At 43.9% G+C, this 26,599-nt stretch overlaps 1 protein-coding gene across 1 annotated transcript in view; it reads right to left on the bottom strand.

The window, feature by feature from the left end:
- mmp24 (matrix metallopeptidase 24) overlaps positions 1–18,992 on the bottom strand; it is a 115,171-nt gene extending 96,179 nt beyond the window's left edge. The window contains exon 1 of the mRNA XM_056273396.1: positions 18,864–18,992. Within this exon, the coding sequence (XP_056129371.1) occupies positions 18,864–18,992 (129 nt within the window). The remainder of the gene's footprint in view (positions 1–18,863) is intronic.
- Between the last annotated feature and the right edge of the window lie 7,607 nt (positions 18,993–26,599).

The raw sequence follows: 26,599 nt of genomic DNA on the forward strand, positions 1-26,599 counted from the left end.
GTGATCTTCACCCCCAAATCGTCCGTGTGATGCCTCATAATCTTTGTTGAATTTATCATGAGGGCAATCAGGTCTACCATCCTAGACCCTTGCAAACATGTTTTCATCACATAAAAAATTGTAAAATAAGGTTTACTACTGCTATAAAGGGGCCTTAAGAGTACACATGGCTGTTGACGGATACATTCACTTTGCCCATTGCCACCAGGAGCAAACTTGCAGCCTCTCTTCTACAGGAAATCTCTCCGACACCTTGGCCACCCTGCCATTAATAAAAGCAAAACTTGATAAATGCATCAGTTGTAGGAGGAAAGGGGCTTGAGCCACGCGTGTGCACCTGCCCCGCATAAGACCCGCCTCTTCCTGTTCTCAGAGTCGAACGACCACATCCAACGCAGGAAAGGGGTGATAAACACAGAAAAGACACGGTGAACAACAGCAGGCGATTACTGAATAAAATAATCCTGTATTGGGGCAACCGGAGGGCCAAGCTGACTGATGGGGTATGTATTTGTGCAGAAAATGAAAAGGAGTCGGCGTTGTTTTGTCAGGAGTGTTTGTTTGCTGGGAGAATTCCCTCATCGGCAAGGCTGGGAGATGAGGAGGCAGATTTGTATGAGGGTTGGTAATGATATTCATTTCTATCATTTTACATCTCTCTTTTTCTCTCTTTCTCTCTCTTGCTCTTTTCAAGTAGATTAGTCAAAACCAGGCGCCATGGTGAGAGATGATAAAAGCATGAAAGAACAGTAGCCGACATGATGAAATTTATGAGCCGTGATGAACTCTGGGTATGCCACGCTCACCGAGGCTGTGGGTGCATGCAGAGATGCAGACATGCCGAATTTATAAAACAAATGAATGAATTTGGATGAATTTCCGAAGACGCGCCGGCAAACTGAATCAAATACGTGGGCAGACGCATATGCGCACAAGAGATATTAACATAAACGCTATCATGGATGCAAATACGTGTACACACAGACACACAATCAGTTTCTCTTCCTCGCTCTACCCCACTCTCTGTCTCTTTCTTTCTCCATCTTGTTCTCACTCTACCCAGACAGCAGCACAACAGCAGTATTTACTTGCCGCTGGGGACATATTTGTCATAAATGCTTCAAGGAGCTCTCGCTCACACATTCCCTCGCTCTCGCACACTGAGCTCTGCTATTGTTTCACTTCTATCAGCTGGATAGGAGCGTTGCTGCTCCAGGGAGTGGGGGAACTGAGAGACTTGGTTGGACTTCCTTGAGTCTCTCTGCGGTTTCATTCGCCGTGCAGCTCAACAGGTAGAGCGAGGCACCAACGCTGCAAGGGTTAAGGCTCCATAGCCTGTGTGGATGGATCAGACTGTACACTGTAAGGTTAAAAAGGGTTTCATCAGCCTTTGAGGCTCAAAATAGAGCATGAGTATCATCCAGGTCAAGGGTTCAATCCTTTCCTCAGGGAACGGAGCATGGCACTAACACTGTCAGGGTTAGTTTACATTTGCTTAGAGTTGGTAGATTATGATGATGCAGCCGTTGTTCGTACGGTCCAACAAATGATGCCGTATTTGCCTTAACTAAGGGGTTAAGAAGATGCACGATGACATACGCTTTTCAATTTAATAAAATCTAGAGGCTACAGTGCATACTTTTTTTTCACAGTGTTTTTCAATGACTTTTCCATGACTTCTCCATAACCTTTAGCCTAATAAGCCCCACCGCAATGGTTCCACTACTGTGAAAAAAAAGAAAAGAAAATTAGTTAGCTGATTTATGACAGGATTGACGCAGCTTTAGTCAGTGACTTTCCCAAAACTTTTCCAAAATCACAATTTTCCATAAATTATCCAGGTCATTAGAAGTGTACATTCAAAATAAACTGACTTTTCCAGGTTTTTGTTTAGGATTGTGTGAATCCTGTGCAGTTGGTGGTCTTGTTATGGGATATTCTTAGTGCGAGATGCTGTTGGCTGAGAAGCATAAAGAAGAGGAAAGCCACTTTATTTTGTTGTTGCACAGTTACTCGGTTACAATGAAATGTGTTCTCTGCATTTAACCCACGCTATTGTATAGGAGCAGTGGGCAGCTGCAGCGCCCGGCGACCAACTCCAGTTCTTCTTTCCATTGCCTTGCTCAGGGGCACAGACAGGAGTATTAACCCTAACATGCATGTCTTTTTGATGGTGGGAGGAAACCGGAGCACCCAGAGGAAACCCACGCAGACACAGGGAGAACATGCAAACTCCACACAGAAAGGACCTGGGACGGCCTGGGGTTCAAACACAGGACCTTTTTGCTGTGAGGCAACAGTGCTAACTATCGGGCCACCATGCTGCCATAAGATACAAATATTATAGGAATGTTTTTTGGACAACCTAAATTATCTGAATTTTAGTCCTCTAATCAGAACACTTAGCTGGATGAGCTTGCATTTCTTAGGCATTTAGCTGATGCTATTCAGTATGACTCAGTAAGTGCAGAAGAAGAAACTCAAATTCAAAGATAGCATAACACAAACAGGCACATGCAAACGCACACATATACATACACACACACACACACACACACACACACAAAAACACACCCACGTGTGTGTGCGTGCACTGGTTTTGTAATTCGAAACCCCACTGAAGAGGAACCAGGTGGGATTGATGGGCTCATAGCTATGAGCTCATGTCTGTGGTATCATGTTATACCACTCACCATGGGCCGCTGAAACACACACACACACACACACACACACACACACACACACACACACACACACACACACAAACACACACACACACACACACACACACACACACACACACACACACACACACGACAGATGCACACACTCACACATACACAACAAAAGCACTCACAAATACATGGAGGCTTACTCACCTGCATGTGCAGCCCCACATAACAAAGGTCCTTGTCCACGTGCTGGAGGACACAGATCAATAGCTACCTGGATATAGATGATGTCAGGCGACTGACACACATGCAAGCACACACACACACACACACACACACACACACACACACACACACACACACACACACACACACATACACACACACACTCACACACTCACACACACACACACACACACACACACACACACTCACACTCCCAAATACACAAGCAGAGAAAATTACCTCCCACCGTCGCTGAAAGCCCATCTTTTTAATAACTTCTGTTGACACACACAAACTGAAACACACAGACACACACTCACAAACAAACACACAAACTAACAATGCATTTCAAAATGCAAATGCCAGGGTAGGAGGGGCGCTGACAAGAGATCACACTGAGAAGAGAGCGAGAGAGAGAGAGAGAGAGAGAGAGAGAGAGAGAGAGAGAGAGAGAGAGAGAGAGAGAGAGAGAGAGAGAGAGAGAGAGAGAGAGAGAGAGAGAGAGAGAGAGAGAGAGAGAGAGAGAGAGAGAGAGAGAGAGAGAGAGAGAGAGAGAGAGAGAGAGAGAGAGAGAGCAGTCAGAAGATGGAGGAGGAGAGAGAGATTTGGAAAAAAATAAAGTAGGAATGTGAAAGCAAGACAGAGGAAAGAGAAGGGAGGGAAGAAGGGTAAAAGAGGAGAAGAGGGGAGAATATGAGAGGAATGGGGGAGACAGAAGAGAAAAATGGAAAGATATGAAAACAGCAAAAGGTAGCAATCAAAGAGAGCAGAGGGGAAGAATGAAGAAGGAAGGAGAGAAGAAGAGAAGAGGGGAATATACAGTAGGGGAGTAGGCGTAGGAAGGAAAGGACTAAGGCAGATAGGATTTAAGAGAAGGGGGGAGGGAAAGAACACACGTGCCTATCAAATCTTCCTCAGGTAGAGACATTTTAATGAAAAAAACAAAACAAAAAAAACAAAAAACCCCTAATTTGACTGAATGGTTTCCAACCACGTGCCAATCAAGGGCCATGGCTAATCAGGCCAATTATGGTTCCAGCCAATGTGACTATCAGCTCTCCTCTCTCTGCTTGGAGATGAGCCCACTGGCGTATCGGGTGTTGTAATACGCTTGAGTTGCCGGGAGTTACAGGCGGAAGTTCCTTTTGCATGGGTAATAAGGTTGTTGGAGGTTCAGCACCAAGGACAGAGCCCATCAGGTCAGCGCCACAGCCAGCCCCGTATTGCTCCACACAGCAATGCTGCAGCCTCGGGCTATCTACCCATCGTGGCTCCTATCTGGGCTGAACCTTCTCTCCATCTAGAAGCCCCCCCCCCCCCACCATAGTGCCAGTGGTGCTGCCCTGCACACTGGGCGAGGGTGGATGTAAATATCCACTAACTAAATCACTCTTTTTTCCCCTCCTCCTGAGAATCCACAGGCGACGACTGGCCGGCAAGGATGAAAACCCAGACGACACAACTGCCTTTCTCGTGAGATTTCTGTCCACATCATCTTGTCCCTGTTGACGACAGCTTGCAATAAAGTTCGATTTCGTGTCGATATACAGTAGGTGTTAACGAGGAGAATGTTGTGTTTGTTTGTCTAGTTGTTTATTACGTGGTCGGGCTATTTTGTAGGCCCTTCACAGGTCTCGGCTCTCCTGCAGACCAGTGATTTGCATCTCTTGTTTATGGGTCCCAGACATCAGTTTATTGCCGTGTTTCACCATCACACCCTCTGTGTTACCAGCAGACGTGTGAGGCTGTACTGAGACCAGAGTTTGTAGCCACATCAGAACATCGGTGTATGCGTCCGTGGGGAGGAAAGACTGACGGGGAGATGCAAAGTCTCTGCACATTTTCGATCTCCCCTACTGGTCTAGTCTGGAACTGGTTTTCTTTGAGTTTCCTCTGGTCAGGTGTTTTACACACTTTAGAAACCGGCTTTCATACATTTGTACCTTTTCTTTTTTTTTCCTTCTTCACATTAGGAACCATCGTTGCTACTTGGCACTCCTTCTTTTTGTTTGCGACACATCACACGAATCGTGCCCCGGTCCTCCCGTACCAGTGGAGGTTTATGGAGATGAAGAGCAAAGACACAGCATGTCACCGGTTCCTCTTCATTTCTATTCTGCTCTTACCTGCGGTAGCGAACCTACAGCACGCCGGTGACATTTCCCTTTTTGTACATGTGCCTATTGGGTTTCCCGTAGTGTCCCCTTCTGCAAATGTGGAGGCCTCATGTACACCACCGTGGTTCTTGGTATGCTCACGCACCAAAGTAAACCAGACATGTTCCCCTCTGTGCACAGAACTTGGCAATTAACTCTGATTATAACTTGTTTGAGGCAAAAATACCTGATCAATTAGGCATTAAGATTGGCCCATGTCTTCTTATGTTGCATGTATATTTGAATAAATGCATTAAAAATGCACAAGAAAATGTAAAAAAAAATATTTGATCTTCAGCGCCGCTGGGGTTTAGTTCGGGGGATTCGTGACTCACATGAAAGAGACAGCAGGGCATAAATATATCAGCGGGGGAGCCACGTCACTATATAGGCCACATGTCTTTAAATACCACTCAACCCTCGCTCTCCCTCTGGCTGGCCATGTTCAATACCCAACTAATTTCTACTCCGCTTGCCATGGACACACTCATCTCCTGTCTCTCCTTTCGTTCATCCCCGATGTTGAAATTCACCATCTTTCTTGTCCTACTACTCCTTCCCAATCTCTCCTTCCGTGCAGTACATACCACAAGCACCTTCTCAGCTTTCCTCCTAGTCTCCTTTCTACCTAGTCTTCTTTACTTTCCTCGTAGTCTCCTTTCCTTTCTACCAAGTCTCCTTTCCTTTCCTACTAGTTGTCTGTCCTTTCCTTCTAGTCACCTCTCCTTTCCTCCTAGTCTCCTTTCCTTTCCTCCTAGTCACCTCTCCTTTCCTCCTAGTCTCCTCTCGTTTCCTCCTAGTATCCTTTCCTCCTAGTCTCCCCTCCTTTCCTCATTGTCTCCTTTCATCTCCTACTCCATACGCTCCACCGATTTACCTCTACCTCTCCTAAGGTTTTCCTTCTCTGTCTTTATCTTTGACTCCTCTTCATCTCCATTTCGCTGCCCTTCTCTTTCGTCCTCTCTCATGTATAACTGATGGTCTTCCACTTTCTTCTCTCTTCAAGTCTTCACAGCTTTTTATTTCTCGTTTTGTTTTGTTTTGGTTTTTTTGCATCTGACTCTTTCACTAAATTCCCACCTCCCTCTGCAGTATTACACAACTCTCTCTTTCTCTCGCTCCCTCTCTCTCCTTCTCTCTTACTCCCCCTTTGTCCGTTTTACTTTTTTCTCAGCTTGAAGCAAAAGAGGGCCGACCTTAACAACCGGTGGAGTGGCAGAAATAACAACTAGCCTCATGACAAACAATCAGTGCACACTGTTTAATTCATTCCCCTCTTTATGATACTGTTTTCAGGTTGCCCCTTACTCCAGTCAGACACCACCTCTTAAAACCATGCTGCTAGTCACCTCTACAACAAGAGCTGCATCAGGGGCATATGGGCTTCAGGTGGACTTGCCCTTGCATCACCTCACTACTTTACAGAGCGAGATAGAAATGTGCAAAACTGGTTTTGGAAAAAGACTGGGGCCCAGTTAGCTGCATGCACACACACACACACACACACACACACACACACACACACACACACACACACACCACTGATCACATGTGCGCTGACGCTGACATCTCTTATTTACTGCTGCAGCTCACACCACGTACTGGATGCAGTGTACGTGTGTGGGAGGGCAAGACGATGGAGGGGAGGGCGGAAGAGAAAATACTACAAAGAGAGAGGGAGAGACAGAGGATTGCGGAACAACGAGGCTGCCCATCGATAAGCTAAACTGTTCTGAACGTGCATTCTGTGCATTATAAAAATAGAGGAGAACATGAGAGACTGCAACCACTATACGGCACCTGAGCGCTTTATGAACGACCATGAAGTCATACCCGCCCACGCACGAACACACTTGTACATCCACAAAAAGTAACAACTACACACAAAAACAGTCCAACACGCGCATACACATTAATACAGTCCACCAATACCGACACACACACACACACACACACACACACAACATAGATACAAACATCAACCAGCAATATACACATCAGATGTGTAACAACATAAATACTTATATAACGGCTGTATACAGGTTATAAAAGGTTATAAATTATTCAGCTATGGACGTTCGGGTAGCGTAGCAGTCTATTCCGTTGCCTAAGAACACGGGGATCGCCAGTTCGAATCCCCGTGTTACCTCTGGCTTGCATCCCTAGAGACACAATTGGCCGTGTCTGTGGGTGGGAAGCTAGATGTGGGTGTGTGTCCTGGTCGCTGCACTAGTACCTCCTCTGGTCGATTGGGGCACCTGTTCAGAGAGTGGGGGGGGGGTAGCGTGATCCTCCCACTCATTACGTCCCCTTGGTGAAACTCCTCACTGTCAGGTGAAACGAAGCGGCTGGCAACTCCACATGTATCGGAGGAGGCATGTGGTAGTCTGCAGCCTTCCCCGGATCGGCAGAGGGGGTGGAGCAGAGACCAGGACAGCTCGTAAGGGTGGAGTAATTGGCCGGATTCAACTGAGGAGAAAAAGGATGATCCACTTTGGCGACCCCTAACAGGGGCAGCCGAAAGTAGTAGTAATTGAGGAGAAAAAGGGAGAGAAAAAAATCCCCCCAAAAATAAAATAAATTAAAAATAAATAATTATTCAGCCATAACAATGCTGTATAGTTGTGACATAACTTGCTGTGCTCGTTTTTGAGTGACACATGTAAGTACTAGAAGCTGCTATAAACCAGTCAAATTCCTTGTATGCACCTGCACACCTGGCCAATAAAGTGGATTCTGATCCACCCACACTCAGATTCCACACAAACACAAAAACCACAAAGAAACACACAAACCAAGACTTTTGATAAGTGCCGACCTGCAGGCTCATCTAGCCCTTTTCTCTGGTGTAACGCAGTGTTTACAGCACCACAGGGACCAGCCTCCTATTTCCCTGTGCTCCTCTTACTTTTCTCTGGGGAGAGGAAAGAAAAAAAAAACACAAGGGCCCAAAACTCTGGAGAAACACAACGCTTATCTCTAAAGCTTCCTTCTTTACAGGCTTCCCCATCATCCTCATTGTTATCATTATCATCCTCCTAATCGCGTTGCTAGGAACACCAACTCCATAGTCACTGTTGTTATGGTGTCCGCTCTCATCATCATCGGGGTTGGCCCTGTGCTCCCTCATCCCTGTGGGTGGGCTATCAAATAGGTTAGCTATTGGTTAAGGTTAGGTGAGTGTTGGGTTAAGGTTAGGGTTAGGCAGAGGTTGAGGTTAAGTCAGGTTAAGGCAGGTTAGGTTGAGTTCAGGAAAGTTCAGTGAAAGGGCTGAGGGAAATTAGACACACTCCCTCATCATCAACACTATTGCTTGTCAATGTTATCGTCGGGCAGCACGGTGGCGCAGTGGTTGGTCATCCGGGTCATCCTCTGTGTGGAGTTTGCATGTTCTCCCCGTGTCTGTGTGGGTTTCCTCCGGGGGCTCCTGTTTCCTCCCACAGTCCAAAGACATGTAGGTCAGGTGAATCGGCCATACTAAATTGTCCCTAGGTATGATTGGTTGTGTGTGTGTGTGTGTGTGTGTGTGTGTGTGTGTGTGTGTGTGTGTGTGTGTGTGTGTGTGTGTGTGTGTGTGTGTGTGTGTGTTTGTGTGTGTGTTGGCCCTTTGATGGCTCGGCGGCCTGTCCAGGGTGTCTCCCCGCCTGCCGCCCAATGACTGCTGGAATAGGCTCTAGCATCCCCGTGATTGTGAGAGCAGGATAAGTGGTTCAGCTAATGGATGGATGGATGGGTGTTATCGTCTTCATCAACTCGGATTTATTCTCCGTGATAATTTTCACATCTTTACCATTGTCATACATTTTCTAATTGTAGACAAGGGTAACTGCATTGTAGTGACCAAGCAACCAACTGTCAAAACAAAATAAAATAACACTGGGAGGAATGGAGCACCACATCCTTCACGACACATAAATGGCCTGATTTTGAATGAAACAAGCTAAAAAGACCAAGTTTGGTTCGAATCCCCGTGTTACCTCCGGCTTGGTTGGGCGTCCCTACAGACACAATTGGCCGTGTCTGCGGGTGGGAAGCTGGGTGTGGGTATGTGTCTTGGTCGCTGCACTTGCGCCTCCTCTGCTCGGTTGGGGTGCCTGTTCGGGGGGGGGGGGGGTAGCGTGATCCTCCCACGTGCTATGTCCCCCTGGTGAAACTCCTCACCGTCAGGTGAAAAGAAGCGGCTGGTGACTCCACATGTATCGGAGGAGGCATGTGGTAGTCTGCAGCCCTCCCCGGATCAGCAGAGGGGGTGGAACAATGACCAGGATGACTCGGAAGAGTGGGGTAATTGGCCAAGTAGAATTGAGGGAAAAAAAGGGGGGGGGCCAAGCTGACACTTCGGCAGCCACCCATGCTGCTGTCCCGACACTGACACAGTTCAAAGGCAAATTCAGTCACAAAAATAATGGAAAGTTAACATAAGTCGGTCATTTTTCGATGCATTCCCATCTGCACCAGTTACATCTGATCTAATCAGCACAGGTTATCAACTTCTCTATGTAAAGTTGGGTGTAAATTTGAAATCCACCCAATGTTACCAAAGAAAACAAAATAGGACTTCATAGACTATAATTATCAGTCCACATTAAGAGCATTGACCACTTAATTCATTTAAAGCGAAATCCTCAAGATTTACACGCAAACAAATATCCTGCATGCGGACTCGGTTGTTGTCTTGTTGTTTTTACCCCTGTGCACAACCTGAAGGATATTTGTGCCACTACTTCCATGCTTTGGCAGCCGCAATACCATTGCGATTATTTCCCACCATGCGTGCAGCGTGTCAGATACACGAGTCGTGACCTCATGGTCATTTTACACCAATCAATATTAATGTTACAATACCGTCAAACAAGCAGTCATCGAGGGGAAAAAAAGAGTAATACAATATCATTAATTACTCTGCTGAGAGACGCCAGTTAGATGAAATGTAACACTACCTACCACGCATTTGCTTAAAATGTGCCTGTGTGTGTGTGTGTGTGTCAGAGACGGCGCTCGCTGGTATTGCGCAATACTTTGCTGATCCTGGACCTCAAAGACAGCCCTTCATGACCCGAGACAGCTGACGTCAGATAAGTATTGTTCCCTTTTAACACAGGTCTGCATGGTGCAATACACCCTGTGTATGTAGCTATATAGTATATGTAATAGTATTTCTGTTCTGTGGTCTCTACTCTGAGCCTTTGGAAAAAATAAAATGCAAGATGCAAGAGCCCATACTTGTACCAATACAACATTCTTAGGCAGATCTATCCTGGAATGAGCACATATATACATGACGATAGACTTAAAATACCATGGACCACCGGGAAATGTAGATGAACTGCCACTGTTTCAGTGAGGTTAAGCCAACATATGGAGATTGACATGCATAATATGGCTGCAACGACTGATGTCCGGGTAGCGTAGCGGTCTATTCCATTGCCTACCAACACGTGGATCGCCGGGTCGAATCCCCGTGTTCCCTCCGGCTTGGCCGGGTGTCCCTAAAGACACAATTGGCCATGTCTGCGGGTGAGAAGTCGGAATGTGTCCTGGTTGCTGCAGTAGCGCCTCCTCTGGTCGGTCAGGGCGCCTGTTCGGGGGGAGGGGGTACTGGGGGGAATAGCGTGATCCTCCAACATCCTCCTGGCGAAACTTCTCACTGTCAGGTGAAAAGAAGCCGCTGGCGACTCCACATGTATCGGAGGAGGTGTGTGGTAGTCTGCAGCCCTCCCCGGATCAGCAGAGGGGGTGGCGCAGTGACCGGGATGGCTCGGAAAATAGGGTAATTGGCCAAGTACAATTGGGGAGAAAAAGGGGGAAAAAATCCACACAAAAAAAAAGGAAGAAAGAAAAATGATTGCAATTAATACTACTGCAACTAATAATGATAATACTACATAAACAAAAGCCAGCCTAAATTTATAATAATTTGCAAAATATTGTTAGAAGGTGCCAAACATGGCCAACAACAGGACGGAATAATAAAAATCCAAAATAGATCTTTTGGCTTATCTCACAGGCAATCTAAAAAACTGGGTTGATATCGGAAAGGCGTTTGCTGGTTTCTGAAGGTGCCACAGTTGTGTTCAGTGATAAGAGACCATGTGACTGATCAATTAAAGAGCTCTATACCTCTGCAATTTCCTTTAATGAGTGACGTGTTTTATCTGGATGAATGCGCTTGGTGAGTTTTGTTTTTCTTCAAGCGTATCGACACAAATTTCTGTAAGTGAATGAATTATATACATTTGCAGATAACCGTCACTGCACCAACGCTGATATCGTGAAAAACATTTTGATTTTAATCATCAAACGCATCACCATGCACACATATGTCAGCATGATCCTTCCATTTTCCCATCACGAGATCAGTCATCCTGGTAATTTCCCCCATGATTATCACTGTCAAAATCTAATTTGCTATTATGACCGCCATCATTAAGAAAAGGTTAATCTAAATCAACCACAATGACAAAAACATGAAATGCTGATGAGCAAATAAGTCGCCCACACCATCACCACACAAATCAGCAACACTGGCCGTGCTCTAACAAAGAAGATGATGTCATTCCAGAGGAAATGAGGAGAACCTAATGTGACAGAAAGGACCAATAAAAATCCACCCTCTCCTTTTGTTGTGATATTATGTCATCATTTCTTTCATTTGCCCATGAATTATTGATCACTATCACTGCTGATGATTATCACCATGGTAAGTAGCAGTAATTAGCTTAATGCTGCCTTTTGGTATGTTATCATTTAACTCGTCAATTAAATGAAATCTGTCAATCAATCAATCAATAAAATCAATAAAATCAATCATTTAAATGAACAGTCACTCTGGGATAATATTTTTCATTATGATAAACTACAATTTCATGAAGAGCACATGTGGGTTATTACAACAACAACAACAACAACAACAACAGCCACAATAACGGCAGTGTTGACAATTGACTGCACTGTACTTACTAAAAATATATTTACATTAACAAAAAACAAAAACAAAACACACAAAAAGACAAGCAGACTTTGGCCTTTTGGGAAAGGCAAATAGACAAAGGAACATGTATCAGTGAGTCAAACAAAGACTTGAATGCCTCCTCCTACCGTCTCGCTCTCTTTCTCGCTCTCTCTCTCCTGCTTCTCTCTCTTGCTCTCCCTCACACTTGCTCTCTTCCTTTTCTCTCTTACTCCACTCTTGATTTCTCCCTGCCTCTCCCTTTGTCGCTTCCCATTTTCTCTACACTTCTTGCTCTATACTTCCAATCTCTTCTTCCCATCTTTTGTGCGCTCACTCCATTGCTCTCACTCTCTCTCTCTCTCGCTCACTCGCTCTTCCTCCTCTCTCCCTTTCTTTTACCATCTCCCTCTTTCTCTCTCTGCTTGTGTCTGTCTCCCTCATTAGTCTTTTTATTGTTCTCATCTCATTCCACAGCATGTCTACGTTTGATAAGCACCGGCTGAGAAAAAGAAGCAGATCAATGTCTTTGTGTTTTGATGTAAACAATTAAAATGCATAATAAAGTTTTGGTTTTCGACCCGAGCCCAACAGAGCCCGACCCAGACCTTAATGTATGAGGATTGATTCAGACCGGGCTGGGCTCAGTTTCAAAAGCTACCTACTTTCTTTATTAATTTTTTTTCCTTTGTGTTGCGAATGAGTGTGACCACCATTGGCTATACATTCCCTATGATGGTCTTTCACCAGTCTTCTCAGCCAATTTTGCCCCCTTCTGAATAAATTTTAGTTCCCTGATTGTAAAATAAATTGAGTCTGACTCCTGTCCATCGTCTTCTCACGTGTCTTGTCACATGCATGACAATAATTACCTGACCAACAGGCACTGAGGCAGATAGTCAACGAAATCCAGCAATTAATAGTCCAACAATATGAGGTCGCTGGGCCGAGAGAGAGAGAGAGAGAGAGAGAGAGAGAGAGAGAGAGAGAGAGAGAGAGAGAGAGAGAGAGAGAGAAGAGAGAGAGAGAGACTAATAGGTTGCTCTTGTATGAGGCAATAATAAACTCAATCTGTGTGCTTTTATAACCTATGTATAACGGCAACGTCACAGAGATATTAGGCTTGACGTTGGGTTTTGAAACAAAAAGTCATGGGCTGCTTTGCATGCAGTGTATTTGGAAATTAATTTCCAAAAGCCACACAATAAGCCTGTAGTCTATGCATCATGATCAGAAAGAAAGAAGAAGAAAAAATAAACGCTTTTCCTGTCTGCTCAGACATCCAAATGGCAAGAAAGGGTGAGTAGTCTACTGGTAAAAATAAAATAAAATACTGCAGTAGATATGTTATTTTTATAAATTCCATTGGATATACCAATGAATTGTGGCTTTTAGGCATATAAGGAATCTAGTAATAGCCCAATACATAGCACAACTGTATTCTAGCCATTTGAGGGCCCTTCTCGGGCTGGACTCGACTTGACTCGTTTAAGTTTGATGCCGTTCTCTGGCTGGGTTTCGAGATCAAGCTCCCCGTGCTTCAGTCAGAGTGAGGCTGACTTCTCAAAACTGTAATGCATAACAAGCTGAGATGGGTGGTCATATGTGATGGAGCATGGTTCACTGAGCATTTCAGACCATATTTTACTTGACACAAAGAAAACACTGCATAAAATCCATCTCCCTCCATTTAAATAATAATAATAAAAATAATAATATTCAATAAAAATCTATGAAATTTGTATGGTGCTTTTCTGTAATCCAAAGACACTTGACAAAACAGGGCAGGAAACATGGAAAATAAAAACAATACAAAAATTAACAGCCAAACAACAATGAACACAGAAATACAAAAAACAAAAAACAAAAACAAACAAAACCAAAATGAAACAAGGGCATATAGGTAGGCCAGAGTGGGTTTATAGGTGGGTCTCGTAAATGGGGAGGAATTCCCCATTTACCATTTAAAAGCGGATGGTTGGAGGGTGCTCCAGAGGGGCAGATGTCTCTACTAACAATACCCCGTCACCAAAACCTGCAGAAGTACATTTTTAGCATGGAAATGAGACCAGTGGAGGAAGGATCAGAGTGACTGGGTGGGTTGGTAGGGCAGAAGAGGGTATACGAGGTATGAAGGGGCCAGGTGATGCAGTGCTTTATAGATGAAGAGGAGGATTTTTTAGGTGATGAAGTGCTGAACTAGGGAGCCAATAAAAGACTGGGATGATGTGGTCTGGGGATTTGGCGGGAGTTTGGTGTCTGGGGTTTGAGTTCTGGACAACCTTCACTTGATGGAGGGAGCAGGAGCTGATGCCACAGAGGAGGGAGTTGTGATAGTTGAGTTAGGAGGATATGAATGCATGAATGACCAGTTCAGCGCTAGGGCGGAAGAGGGAGGACCATGATTCTGGTAATGTTACAGCAGTGGAAAACTTAAGTTTTGATTATGATTGAGATTTAATGTGGGTGTGGTCCAGAATGTTTCAAAGAGAGGAGGGAAAGAGTAGTGCCATCAATAGTGAGACAGATGTTCATAGCACTGGCGAGGACAGATTTAGAGTTGATGAGGAGGAGGTCTGTTTCATCACTGTTTAGTTTGAGGAAGTTAAGTTGCATCCAAGATATAAGAGGAGAGAGACAATGTGCAATGTGAGGTAGGTTATGGAGGTGATTTCTGCTCATGTAGATCTGAGTATCATCATCATAGCAGTAGAAATGGAGGTCAAATTAATGGACAATCTGACCAAGGGGAAAGGAAGGGAACAAGCACAAAGCCCTGGGGTATACCCTACATATGGTACAGTAGCTAGTGAACACCCTAGCCATACCTCCTCCATCTACAGTGGAGGAGGCTGGAGGAGGTATGGCTGGTGAATGTAGCTGAAGGATACAATTGGAGCTAGAAGAACCTAGTGTCAACAACACTTGCATCCTGCTTTCAACGCTCTATGTCACATCTTCCTTAGCTCATCTCGTTTATTTTGTCCACAAAGCAGCTTGAACTTATAGATCATATGGTAGTGTGGCCGAGCGGTCTAAGGAGCTTAAACTTATAGGCTTTGTATTAATTGCACTATTAAGAGTAAATCTGTTATTAAGTACCATAATTACAACATAAAAGTGCAAGGCTTCTATCAGCTGTTATGCTTGCTTTATGTCTGTCCCAATATGTTGACTAAAACTCATGTCTGACACAGAGAACGGGGCTCTACAAGAAATATACATGGCTTGTTGTTGCATAGCTTTGCACAATACATCATGAACAAATAAACCTAAATAATAAAGCACAATAACTACTGTTCTATTATTAGTATTTTTTTTATTTATTACAAAAACTGTCGGAAAAAAAAAATCAACCTGCGGTCCCCTATTCACTGAAAACTGAAAATTTTTACAGATCACAGAAAGCAGTGAAAATGACACAAAAGCAAGAACATATTTCAGCCAACCTTCATAATGTCTACACCACTACAAGATATAATTCACCTGGCAATGCCTTACGTGAAACGCTCTAAACAAGTGATTAAGTTGAAATCACAGCAATAAATTGTATGATTGAAATTCCCTCAGAATTTATCAACTTTGAGGTACATTGCACGTCATCCTATAACCGACATCGGCACTTATATCAACATCTTTTCTATTAAAGACAGTAGTGGCTATTTCAACTCTCAACTCTAACAAAAGGACAAAAGGAAAACGTAATGTATTTAAAGTGATGGGAAGGATTCTTGCAGAAGATGTCCCATCACTGAGGGGGAGAATGCTATGCGGTATTGTAAGGTCTGTCATGTGCTGGATGGAGGAAATTAAGTCTTTGCACCTTCTCTTGTACTGGGTGAATTGACCAGCTTTTTCAAGAGGTATCTGTAAGAGCAGTGATCATGCGTTCACTGTAAACTGGACTTGTACAGATTCTCCTTTGTGCAATTGGAGCATGCTTGCTTTGTTCAAATATGACAAGGGGCACAGTGGCCAGCATAGCTTTTTTTACAGCTGTTCTCAACTAAAATTTGTGAGAAACAGAGGGGGACGGACACACTTTGTCCTGTTTGTTGATAAATGGGGGAGGTGCGAGCCCCCATTTCAATGTATACTCTCTTTTATTTACAATCCATGTTCAACACAAAGAGACTACCTGGGATCATGTATGCAACGTCACACACCTTTGACCAGGAAATACAGGAGCCCCGTGACATGATACCAGAAATGAAAGCAAGGAACAATTCTTTAAAGATCATCTAATGAGCCATGCAGTTATGTCTGGTTTGATACGGACAATACGTTCTGCCCACAAAGAAGCTGGACGCTGTGCGAATTAGAGTCAATGCAGAAGCATGTGTGACTTCACAGTGAAAACCTTCTCAGAAAATATCACATGATAACACCTGAAGACATTTAGTCAATTTGAGATGGAAGATATCGTGGGGGGGGGGGGGGGATAAAGCAAATCTACTTGAGCAGAATCCTTTTTCTGGAATGAAAACATAGGTCAGTTGGGAAGATTACACACCTTTGTTAGAAAATGGTCACATTTTTTAAAAAGTCAGCCGTCTGCATTTTAGAAATATTTGTAGGAAATTACAAAGAAATTTGGATTAAAAAAAATTCATTTGTGCACCTCTTCACTTTGTGTACAAGAGCATTAAGAACACGGCATGTGTGTGGATGCACTAAGACGAGGCACGGGCAGAACAAATACCCTGCTGTGCTGAGTGTTTTGTCTTGCCATATGAATGTGTATCAATCTCATTTTCCACTCAAATAGCTCACCAAGAGCCTCCCAATCCGTTGGCTAAAATGGGTATGTTCACAAAGAAATCCTTGAATGAAAGGCACACTTCCAAAAAAAAAAGATATTTTTGTAAATACATATATCTAGCATTACACAATAATTGTAGGCCTTAAAGCAAAGTGCATTTGGAGTCATAATTATGTTTGTGAGCCACGAGTCATTTTGGGAGCTTAATCTGCAAAGGATGAAATAATGTTTAAGATTCAGAAATACTAACGAAAGAATTTCAGGCAACTGAGTATGCTGATGGGTTTCTTTTTTGTTTGTGTAAAGGGAAATCCAACACAATCCTTTCATTCAGAGTCGTCCTTTTGTGTTTTTTAATGACAAAAACGTGTGTTTATTATAATGACTATGGAGTTTTAACATGTCTTATCATGGATTTGAAGTGGCATGTCACAGAATGCTTGCAAAACAACGCAAAATGCAACCTATAGCAAAACCAGCCCGGTGCTTTGTATGCCACGGTGAGGTGAGCAGCCGTTTACTGGCCAAGGCCGAACCACAGCAGGCATCGCCTTTGTCTGAACAGTGTCACCAAGATGAAAAACACAACGACTCAAGTGCCTGTCGGACCAACCTGTCTCCTAAAACTGGAAATGGGCTACTTTCGCAAACACACCACTCCAGATGTGCAAAACAACGTCCACGTGAGTGGCACAATACAGTAGCTATAGGCACGAACAAAGGATCACACAGCTGCGTTGACAAACAACACTACTACTAGCAAATAAAAACAAACAAACCAACCTGAGACCAAGGTAAACCCTCATGATGGCATCATTTAGCCATTTTATATGACCTGTCATTGCGTTAGGCTGTGTGTCCAGTATCATAGAGAACTTTCTTTGTGTGCTTTTTCTCTTTGTGTTTTGCACGGCTGCAGACGTCATGCTTTCACAACACAGACACGACAAAGATTGCAGCCAAATCCATGTTGGGAAAAACATTTCTGTGTAGCACTGCCTCGTCTCCTCTCTGGTCTCTCCTCCGACTCCCATGCCATTTCGATAAATTATGGAAGAGGGCTATATTTGGAGTCAGGAGGGGGAGGGAAAGGGGGGGGTTGGGAGACGCTTTGTTCAGCACACATGAACGCGGCGGAGCGGTTTCATTCAGGTTCGCTTTAACGCACCTTGCATGCTGATGATGGCGCACTTATTGATAAAATGTGCCTGCCATGAAGGCTCCTCTAACCTGCAAAGGCATAACAAACGCAAAAAAACAAAAACAAAAACTCCACATCGGAGCTAAAGGATTCATGTGCATGTTGTGTAGTAACCTCAACGGCAGAGGTATTTGGACTCTCAGCCCCTCGTGTGCTTTCAATCGTACACACAGACAGCAGCCCTAACATTTCTCGGAAGCCCCGGCTCTCCCGTGGGTCATAGGTGCGTGATGGTGCCCTGCAAACAGCCGGGCAGCAGGTTTTAAGTCTGCTCCGAACGGGAGGTGATAGGCTGTTTATCGCGGATCCTGGCAAGCCTTTGACGTGCGCAGTGAGAGTCAGCTCGAACAGCACAATGCGCGATCACCGGAGAGAAGCGACGTGTGCCATTGCAAGTCATACAACAGCCCTTGCAGCACAGCTTTGTGGCACACAAAAGCGTACTACACAATTCAAACGGGGGAATGAAAGCCACCGGGGCCATCGTGGCACTTTTGTTCACAAACCATGGGGCGGTGCATTGAATGGACGAAAGCTGGAGACGTTTCCACAGACCCGCCAGACGCACGCTCCTCTCACGTTAAAAACAATGACCACGCGATGTGCTGCCTTTTTTTCTCTTTTGGAAAAACAAAATAAACAAAACGTCTGCGTGTTCGTGCGTTCATTTCATTTATTGCACTGGCACACATTGATCATTTATGGCGGGTCCTTTTCCGCGGGGTGGATATCACTTTCACAACAGGGCAGAAACGTGTGGGGAAACGCACAGAAGGGTGGGGGGCGGGTACAGGTACAAAAAAAGAAAAAGAAAAACAATTGCAGGTTACCTCGTGCGTCTTTTTACTAACCGTGCCTGTCCCGCGCGTATTAGAGCGGGAGGCTTGTCGGACTTTACCTCCACGATGAAAGTCTCCTCTTCGCCGCAGACGGAGACGACCCAGAACAAAATGTGGAAGTAGCAGGTCTTCCAGCAGAATCCCGGGAGCCCCGCTTTCTTCCTCCTCTTCACTCCTCCGCCCGCCATGGCTGTGTCCGCCGAAATACCCCCCCCCCACGCCACCCCAACCCGCCCCCGGCTCCCTCAGCTGACTGCCGTTGATTTCCAAGGCTCCTGTTCCGGTACCGCAGTTGACTTATTACCGGGAAAACCGCGGTGGAGCTTGCTCCAGCTTCATCCTCACACACACACTCCCTCTCTTTCTCCCCCCCTCTCTCTTTCACCGTCTCTCCTCCGTTTCCAGTGCGGAGCGCTCCTCGACCGCTACACTCGATAGGTCCTCATCGCGCAGACTCTGTTGGGCGAAGCACCGAGGCAGGTTGGCGGTCTCTGGATGGTCCGCTCCGCTATCAGAGAGTAGAAGAAGAGGGCAGTTCACCTCAGTATTTATCTGCTGGCTGTTGTTGCAATAACGCTTTCTCAACGCCGCTTGCCCATGAGCGCTAGAGATACATGAGGAGAGGCCACCTCTCTCTCTCGCGCTCTCTCTCTCTCTCTCTCTCTCTCTCGCACACACCCACCCACCCACACACACCCACACAAATAAACACTCAAACACTATTCGGCTATAGTAAGTCAATTTCTAATTTTCAGATGGTGTTATATATCCTGCAAAAGATTTCTGTCAAATGAAGCGCAGGTGAAATGATCAGACATGACAGGGTGGGTATAGCGGGAGGGGTGGAGGGTCGTTTGACCCACAGCAAAACACGAAAGGTTCAAAAAGTCCAGAGAGAGGTCATTCTGGTGCTTTAAGTCTGAAATAGCCAAGATTTGGCAATCCTTTCACAAGATTAAAAGTTTAGTGCATTATAAAGTATGTGCAACTGGACTTGGTATATATCCGTGAAGACGTTTCGCCTCTCATCCAAGAGGCTTCATCAGTTCGTGCCTTTCTGACAAAGACACGAACTGATGATATACCAAGTCCAGTTGCACTTAATTCAATTCCTTTGGATAACCATGACCTGGATGAATGAGGACATTCACACAGACATTATAAAGTATGGTGTATTCGTGGCAATTGTAGATCAAAGGCCAACTTACATAAGGTATTTAGTGATCTAAATAAAAAGGTCCACTTTTTTGGGGAAAAAAGGTCCATCCTTTTTAGTTGGCTTGATGTAGACAACTAGCTATGGAATAATTAAGCTGAGGAATTGGTTTTCAAAGTTTTTTTCCCACACTATCAAACTGATTTTTCAGGCTTAACCGCTTAAATAGATGAGATTTTTTTGTTGTTGAAGTTTTTTTAGATATTAATTTACAGTCTGTCAGCCATCAGCTCATATATCATAGACATGCCAGGATTCAGATGATGCTCCTATCCGAAATCAATTATCCATTATCAATTAAGTGAGCAGCAGAATAATTATTGCCTTGCTCAAGGCCAATCTAACAGACCACCAGTTGCTGCTGATTGGCAGATAATGGAAAATATATTACCTCACTTTGATTATTTCATTGAATTGTTGTTGTCTATTGAGCCAGCCCTGGAAAGTTTATAAACATTTTTCTGCACTTGACAGATCTGATTCTATCTATTGGTGCTATTAACAGTGACCATAAAACTTTAAAAATCAGTAAATTTAATTAAATCCTTTATCTGTGTCATTTTGATGTTCTACAGATTTTAGAACCACAGCTTTCTAAAACTAGATTTTCAGGTAATTAGCAGGAAATTAGCAGTCTTTGAAAGGAAACCTTCCCAAACATGGTTCTCCCACAATATGTGTGCTGTATGTCTGTTAAAAAAAAGTAACAGACACTTAGGATGCACAAGCTAGTGCATTCTTAGTGCCAGTCTCAAGCCCGGATAAATTGGGAGGATTGCGGGTTACCAGCGGCCGCCACCAATACCTTTGGCCAGCAGGGTGCTGGTGGAAACTATGCCACTGTTAGGTGAAGGAGTAGGAGAGGGGGGAGGCATGTCCAGAGGCAGAGGGAAAGGAGGAAGGGTAGGAGTGTGGGGGTGATGGAAAGAAGAAAGGTAGGTACACTGTGTGTGCAAGAGACCAGGTGAAAGGGGTGTAAGGCCAAGAGCATCAGATGTGGGTTCAAACTCTTCTACCATGGTGTGAATGGGAGTAGAAATGGGGTAGGTGTATTCCTGGAGGAAGAGTGTGTTGGAGGTGAACACACTCTTGACATACTCTGACATTCAATTCAAGATGGCATTCAATTCAAGTTGAGCTTGACACCATGATTTTATTGTGGAAATATACTTTTACTCTTATGTTTTATTGTTTACATTTTAATTTCTTTATTTTATTGTCCAAAGGAATTGAAGAGTGCAACTGGACTTGGTATATATCCGTGAAGACGTTTCACCTCTCATCCAAGAGGCTTCCTCAGATCGTGCCTTTCTGACTAGACCAAGCTAGTCTGACTAGCTTGGTCTAGTCAGAAAGGCACAAGCTTGCTTGGATCCTCTCCCTACCAAATTTTAAAAAAATGTTTTTAAATGCTTAGCACATGACGTTTTAGAAATTATTAACTGCTCTCTTCAGGCAGGTATATTTCCTGCAGCACTTAAGACAACTGTCGTTAAACCACTTCTGAAGAAGAGTAATCTTGATGTGAGTTATTGCCAACTACAGGCCCATCTCCAACTTACCATTCCTCAGCAAAATCCTTGAAAAAAGTTTATTCTCAAGTTAATAACTATTTAATATCTCACAACCTTCTAGGCATTTGTCAATCAGGTTTCGATCTCACCATAGCACAGAAACAGCACTTATCAAAGTTGTGAACGATCTGCATATGAACACAGATTCTAATCAATTGTCTGTTCTTGTGCTCCTGGATCTCAGTGCTGCTTTCGACACTGTTGATCATGATATTTTGCTAGAGAGATTAGAAAAATGGGTCGGCCTTTCTGGCCCGGTTCTCAGCTGGTTTAGAACATACCTTCAGGACAGGCAGTTCTTTGTGTCTATTGGAGACTTTTTCTCAGACAAAGTGGGTATAATGTGTGAGCTACCCCAAGGCTCGATTCTTGGACCACTACTATTCAATCTCTATATGCTCCCACTTGCACATGTTATTCAGAAACACAAAATAAAATTACCATAATTATGCAGAGGATTCACAACTGTACATATCCCTATCTTCTGATGACCTAGTTCCCATACGTTCCCTAATTCAGTGTATTGATGATATTACTTTATGGATGTCAGCTAACTTTTTACAATTGAACAAAGACAAGACAGAAATACTTATTTTTGATGCAAAGACTCACGAGACAGAGAATTGCAGCTCATCTCAACTCTCTGTCTCTGGAGTGCAAAGGTAAAGCTAGAAATCTTGGTGTAATCAAAGACAGTGATCTAAATTTTAAGAGCCACATCAACCATCTGACAAGATCAGCCTTCTACCATCTTAAAAAAACATTTTAAAACTATGGGGTTTTCTATCAAAATCAGACTGTGAGAAATGAATCCATGCATTTATAACAAGTAGACTAGACTACTGCAATGGACTATTCACTGGCCTCCCAAAATCACTTGTGCGCCAACTACAATTAATTCAAAATGCAGCAGCACGTGTTCTCACCAGAACTAAAAAGTATGAGCACATTACACCTGTTCTTAGCTCTCTGCATTGGCTCCCCATTAAAACTAGAATTGATTTCAAAATTATTTTAATTGTATACAAAGCGCTAAATGACCTTGCACCACGCTATATAAAAGACACGTTAATTCCTTATAAACCAGCAAGAACTCTCAGGTCCAATGGCAGTGGTCTTTTAACCATCCCTCATGTCAGGTCTAGAGCAGGGGAAGTGGCATTTTCTATTTACACCCCAAGTAGATGGAATGCCCTGCCTGAGGACCTGAGAGAGGCCCCCACGCTGGACACATTTAAAAGCAGGTTAAAAACCTTTCTCTTTAAAACAGCCTACAGCTAAATTCATAATGTGTGTGTGAGTATTTTATATATTTTGCTATTTTTATATATTCTGCTCTGTTGTTACTTTTAATTAATCAGTGTTTATGGCACTTTGATTTATTTTACTAACTCAGTTTTAAACTTGTTTGTACTTTTATAAAACTTGCCTGTACTTTTATTCATTTTTTTGTGAAGGGGGTGTATTGATTTCATTGTTTTATTGTGTGAAGCACTTTGTGTTACATTTGTTTGTATGAAAAGTGCTATACAAATAAATTCGGATTGATTGATTGATTGATATGTTGTCAAGGACAGGAATGTGGAAGGAAAGATGGTGGTGGATTTTGCACAAAGGATGGAAATGGCTGTGGTGAATACATATTTCAAGAAGAGGGAAGAACACAAGGTCACGTATAAGAGTGGAGGAAAGTGCTCACAGGTGGACTATATCTTATATAGGAGGCATGATCTGAAAGGGATTGGAGACTGCAAAATCGGATGGTCGTAGGATGACTTTGGAGACCAAGAAGAGGAAGAGAGTGAAGGCAGAGCCAAGGATCAAATAGTGGTAGTTGTGTGGCATTCAGGGAGGAGTTAAGAGAGGCACTGGGTGGTAGTGCAGAGTTGCCATATTGCTGGGCAACTACTGCAGAAATGGTGAGGGAGACAGCTAGGAAAGTACCTGGTGTTTCATCTTGACAGAGGAAGGAAGACAATGAGATTTGGTAGTGGAATGAGGAAGGACAGGAAAGTATACAGAGGGAGAGATTGGCAAAGAAGAAGTGGGATAGCCAGAGAGATGAAGAAAGTAGACAGGAGTAAGAGGAGATGCAGTGTAAATTGAAGAGAGAGGTGGCAAAGGAAAAGGAAAAGGCATATGGTGAGTTGTATGAGAGGTTAGACACTAAGGAAGGAGAAAAGGACTTGTCCCGATTGACTAGACAGAGGGATTGAGCTGGGAAGGATATGCCGCAGGTTAGGGAGATCAAGGCTAGAGATGGAAATGTGCTGACAAGCAAGGAGAGTGTGTTGAGAAGGTGGAAGGAGTACTTTGAGGGACTGATGAATGAAGAGGATGAGAGCGAGAGAGAGAGAGAGAGAGAGAGAGAGAGAGAGAGAGAGAGAGAGAGAGAGAGAGAGAGAGAGAGAGAGAGAGAGAGAGAGAGAGAGAGAGAGAGAGAGAGAAGGTTGGATGATGTGGGGATAGTGAATCAGGAAGTGCGGTGGACTAGCAAGGATGGAGTGAGGACAGCTATGAAGAGGATGAAGATGAAGAATGGAAAGGTGGTTGGTCCAGATGAGAACTCTGTGGAGGCTTGGAGATGTTTAGGAGAGATGGCAGTAGAATTTTTAGCTAGATTGTTTAACACAATCTTGGAAAGTGAAAGGATGCCTGGGGAATGGGGAAGAAGCATACTGGTACCAATTTCCAAGAGTAAGGGCGATGTGCAGAGCTGTAGCAACTACAGAGGTATAAAGTTGATCAGCCCCTGCATAAAGATATGGGAAAGAGAAAGTTAGGTTAATAAGAGAGGTGATGATTACCAAGCAGTAGTATGGTTTCATGCCAGGAAAGAGCAATAGAGATGTGATGTTTGCTTTGAGAGTGTTGATGAATATGTATAGAGAAGGTCAGAAGGAGTTACATTGTTTTTTTTTTGTTTTTTTTCTAGATTTAGAGAAAGCATATGACGGTGTGTGAGAGAGGAGGTGGGGTATTCCATGAGGAAGTCGGGAGTGGCAGTGAAGTATGTAAGAGTGGTTCAGGGTACGTATGAGGGCAGTGTGACAGTGGTGAGGTGTGTGGTAGGAATGACGGATGGGTTCAAGATGTAATCCCACTTCTACAGTGGGATTACATCAAGGATTGACTCTGAGCCCTTTCTTGTTTGCAATGGTGATGGACAAGTTAACGGACATGATCAGACAGGAGTCTCTGTGGACTATGATATTCTTGGATAACATTGTAATCTGTCACGAGAGTAGGTAGCAGGTTGAGGAGAGCCTGGAGAGGTGGAGGACAGTGGAATGGTGAGGATGCAAGGAGTAGAGGTGGCGAAGGTGGATGAGTTCTAATACTTGGGTTCAACTATTCAAAGTAATGGGGAGTGCAGAAGAGAGGTGGAGAAGAGTGTCCAGGCAGGGTTGAGTGGGTGGAGAAGAGTGTCATGAGTGATTTGCATCAGGAGGTTACCAGCAAGAGTGAAAGGGAGGTTTACAAGATGTTAGTGAGACCAGCTATGTTGTATGGTTTGGAGACAGTGGCATTAAAAAAAAAAGACAGGAGGCGGAGCTGCTGGTGGCAGAGTTGAAGATGCTAAGATTGTCACTGGCAGTGATGAAGATGGACAGGATTAGGAATGAGTATATTAGAGGGGCAGCTCAGGTTGGAAGGTTTAGAGACAAAGCAAGAGAGGCTGGATTGAGATGGTTTGGACATGTGCAGAGGACATATCCTGGGTATATCGGGAAAAGGATGCTGAAGATGGAGTTGTCAGGGAAGAGGAAAAGAGAAAGGCCAAAGAGGAGGTTTATGGATGTTGTGAGGTAGGACAATCAGGTGGTTGGTGTGACAGAGAAAAATGCAAAGAACAGGAAGAGAGAAACAGATGATCCGTTGTTGCGACCCCTAACAAGAGCAGCCAAAAGAAGAAGAATTGTGTAACTTGGTCTCTCAGTCATTCTGAACCATCTCTAAACATGACACTCTAAATATGATTAGTTGGGATATTCATGATTGCAGGGCTGGCCCTGCTGGCCGGTCCAGCCAAAAAGGTAACGTATGCAGCAGAGTGGCCCTAGAAGTTAAGGAGACCGGAAAGCAACTGCCCAGGGATACATCAAGATTAATGAGTCTTGTTAATGTTTCTTTGAGATAGAATTGCTTCCTTTTGATTACTAGTTAATTGTTCTGGATGTGAGTGTCAACTAAAGGGCAAAAAATGGAAATACAATTGCAAATTAAGTCAAGTTAATTTGCAATTGTGTTTCCACCACAGCTCCTCTGAGGTGAGTGACTACTCCACTGATTTCGAAACGCTTCATGCCATTTACTTTTTTCATGAAGCACTATGACACTGTTTAAACCACAGACTGGAGCTATCTTTTGAGGATGATATCAAGCACTGCACTGAAATTAATCATTTTCCAATTTTCAGGGGCAAATTATGTTGTCTGTAGCACTAGTCACCCAAAAATCTGAGAGAACTGAGCTCTGCAGCATCAGAAATAGGCATTCTGATTTAAAATACTGGTTGAGTCCTAGGTGTGAGATGGGTGGCCTCATCATATAGAGCACTGAACACTGTTTGGACAATGCATGATGCTCTTTATTCTCATTTGTGCAGGGCTAGTGAAGATACTGAACACAATTCAAATGACAGATGCATGGTTGAGGGGCTTGCTACAAAGCTGTCTTCAGGTGACTTAATAAAGAACATGGGTCTTATGCTTGATGCTCTGGAGGAGCTCAAAGATTGGTCTGAAAGTTTGCCGTAAAGGGACAAAACATTATGTTATGTTTTCTTGGCCAGACACCACAATCCTGGAGCAAACTACAGACAGGCCACTGAAGCTTTTGAACATAGACACTTCCATGGGGTAACAGTACAAAATGACTCAAGGCAGAAATCAATCAACCCTCAGAAACTGTATGACTCACTCACTGATAGCATGGTGACTGAATGACATCACTTTTTGACCAAATCAACATTCTTATGCCAAAAGCATGGCCATCACCTTTA

The sequence above is a fragment of the Lampris incognitus genome, chromosome 2 (genome assembly GCF_029633865.1).
Source record: "Lampris incognitus isolate fLamInc1 chromosome 2, fLamInc1.hap2, whole genome shotgun sequence".
Taxonomy (NCBI): Eukaryota; Metazoa; Chordata; class Actinopteri; order Lampriformes; family Lampridae; genus Lampris; species Lampris incognitus.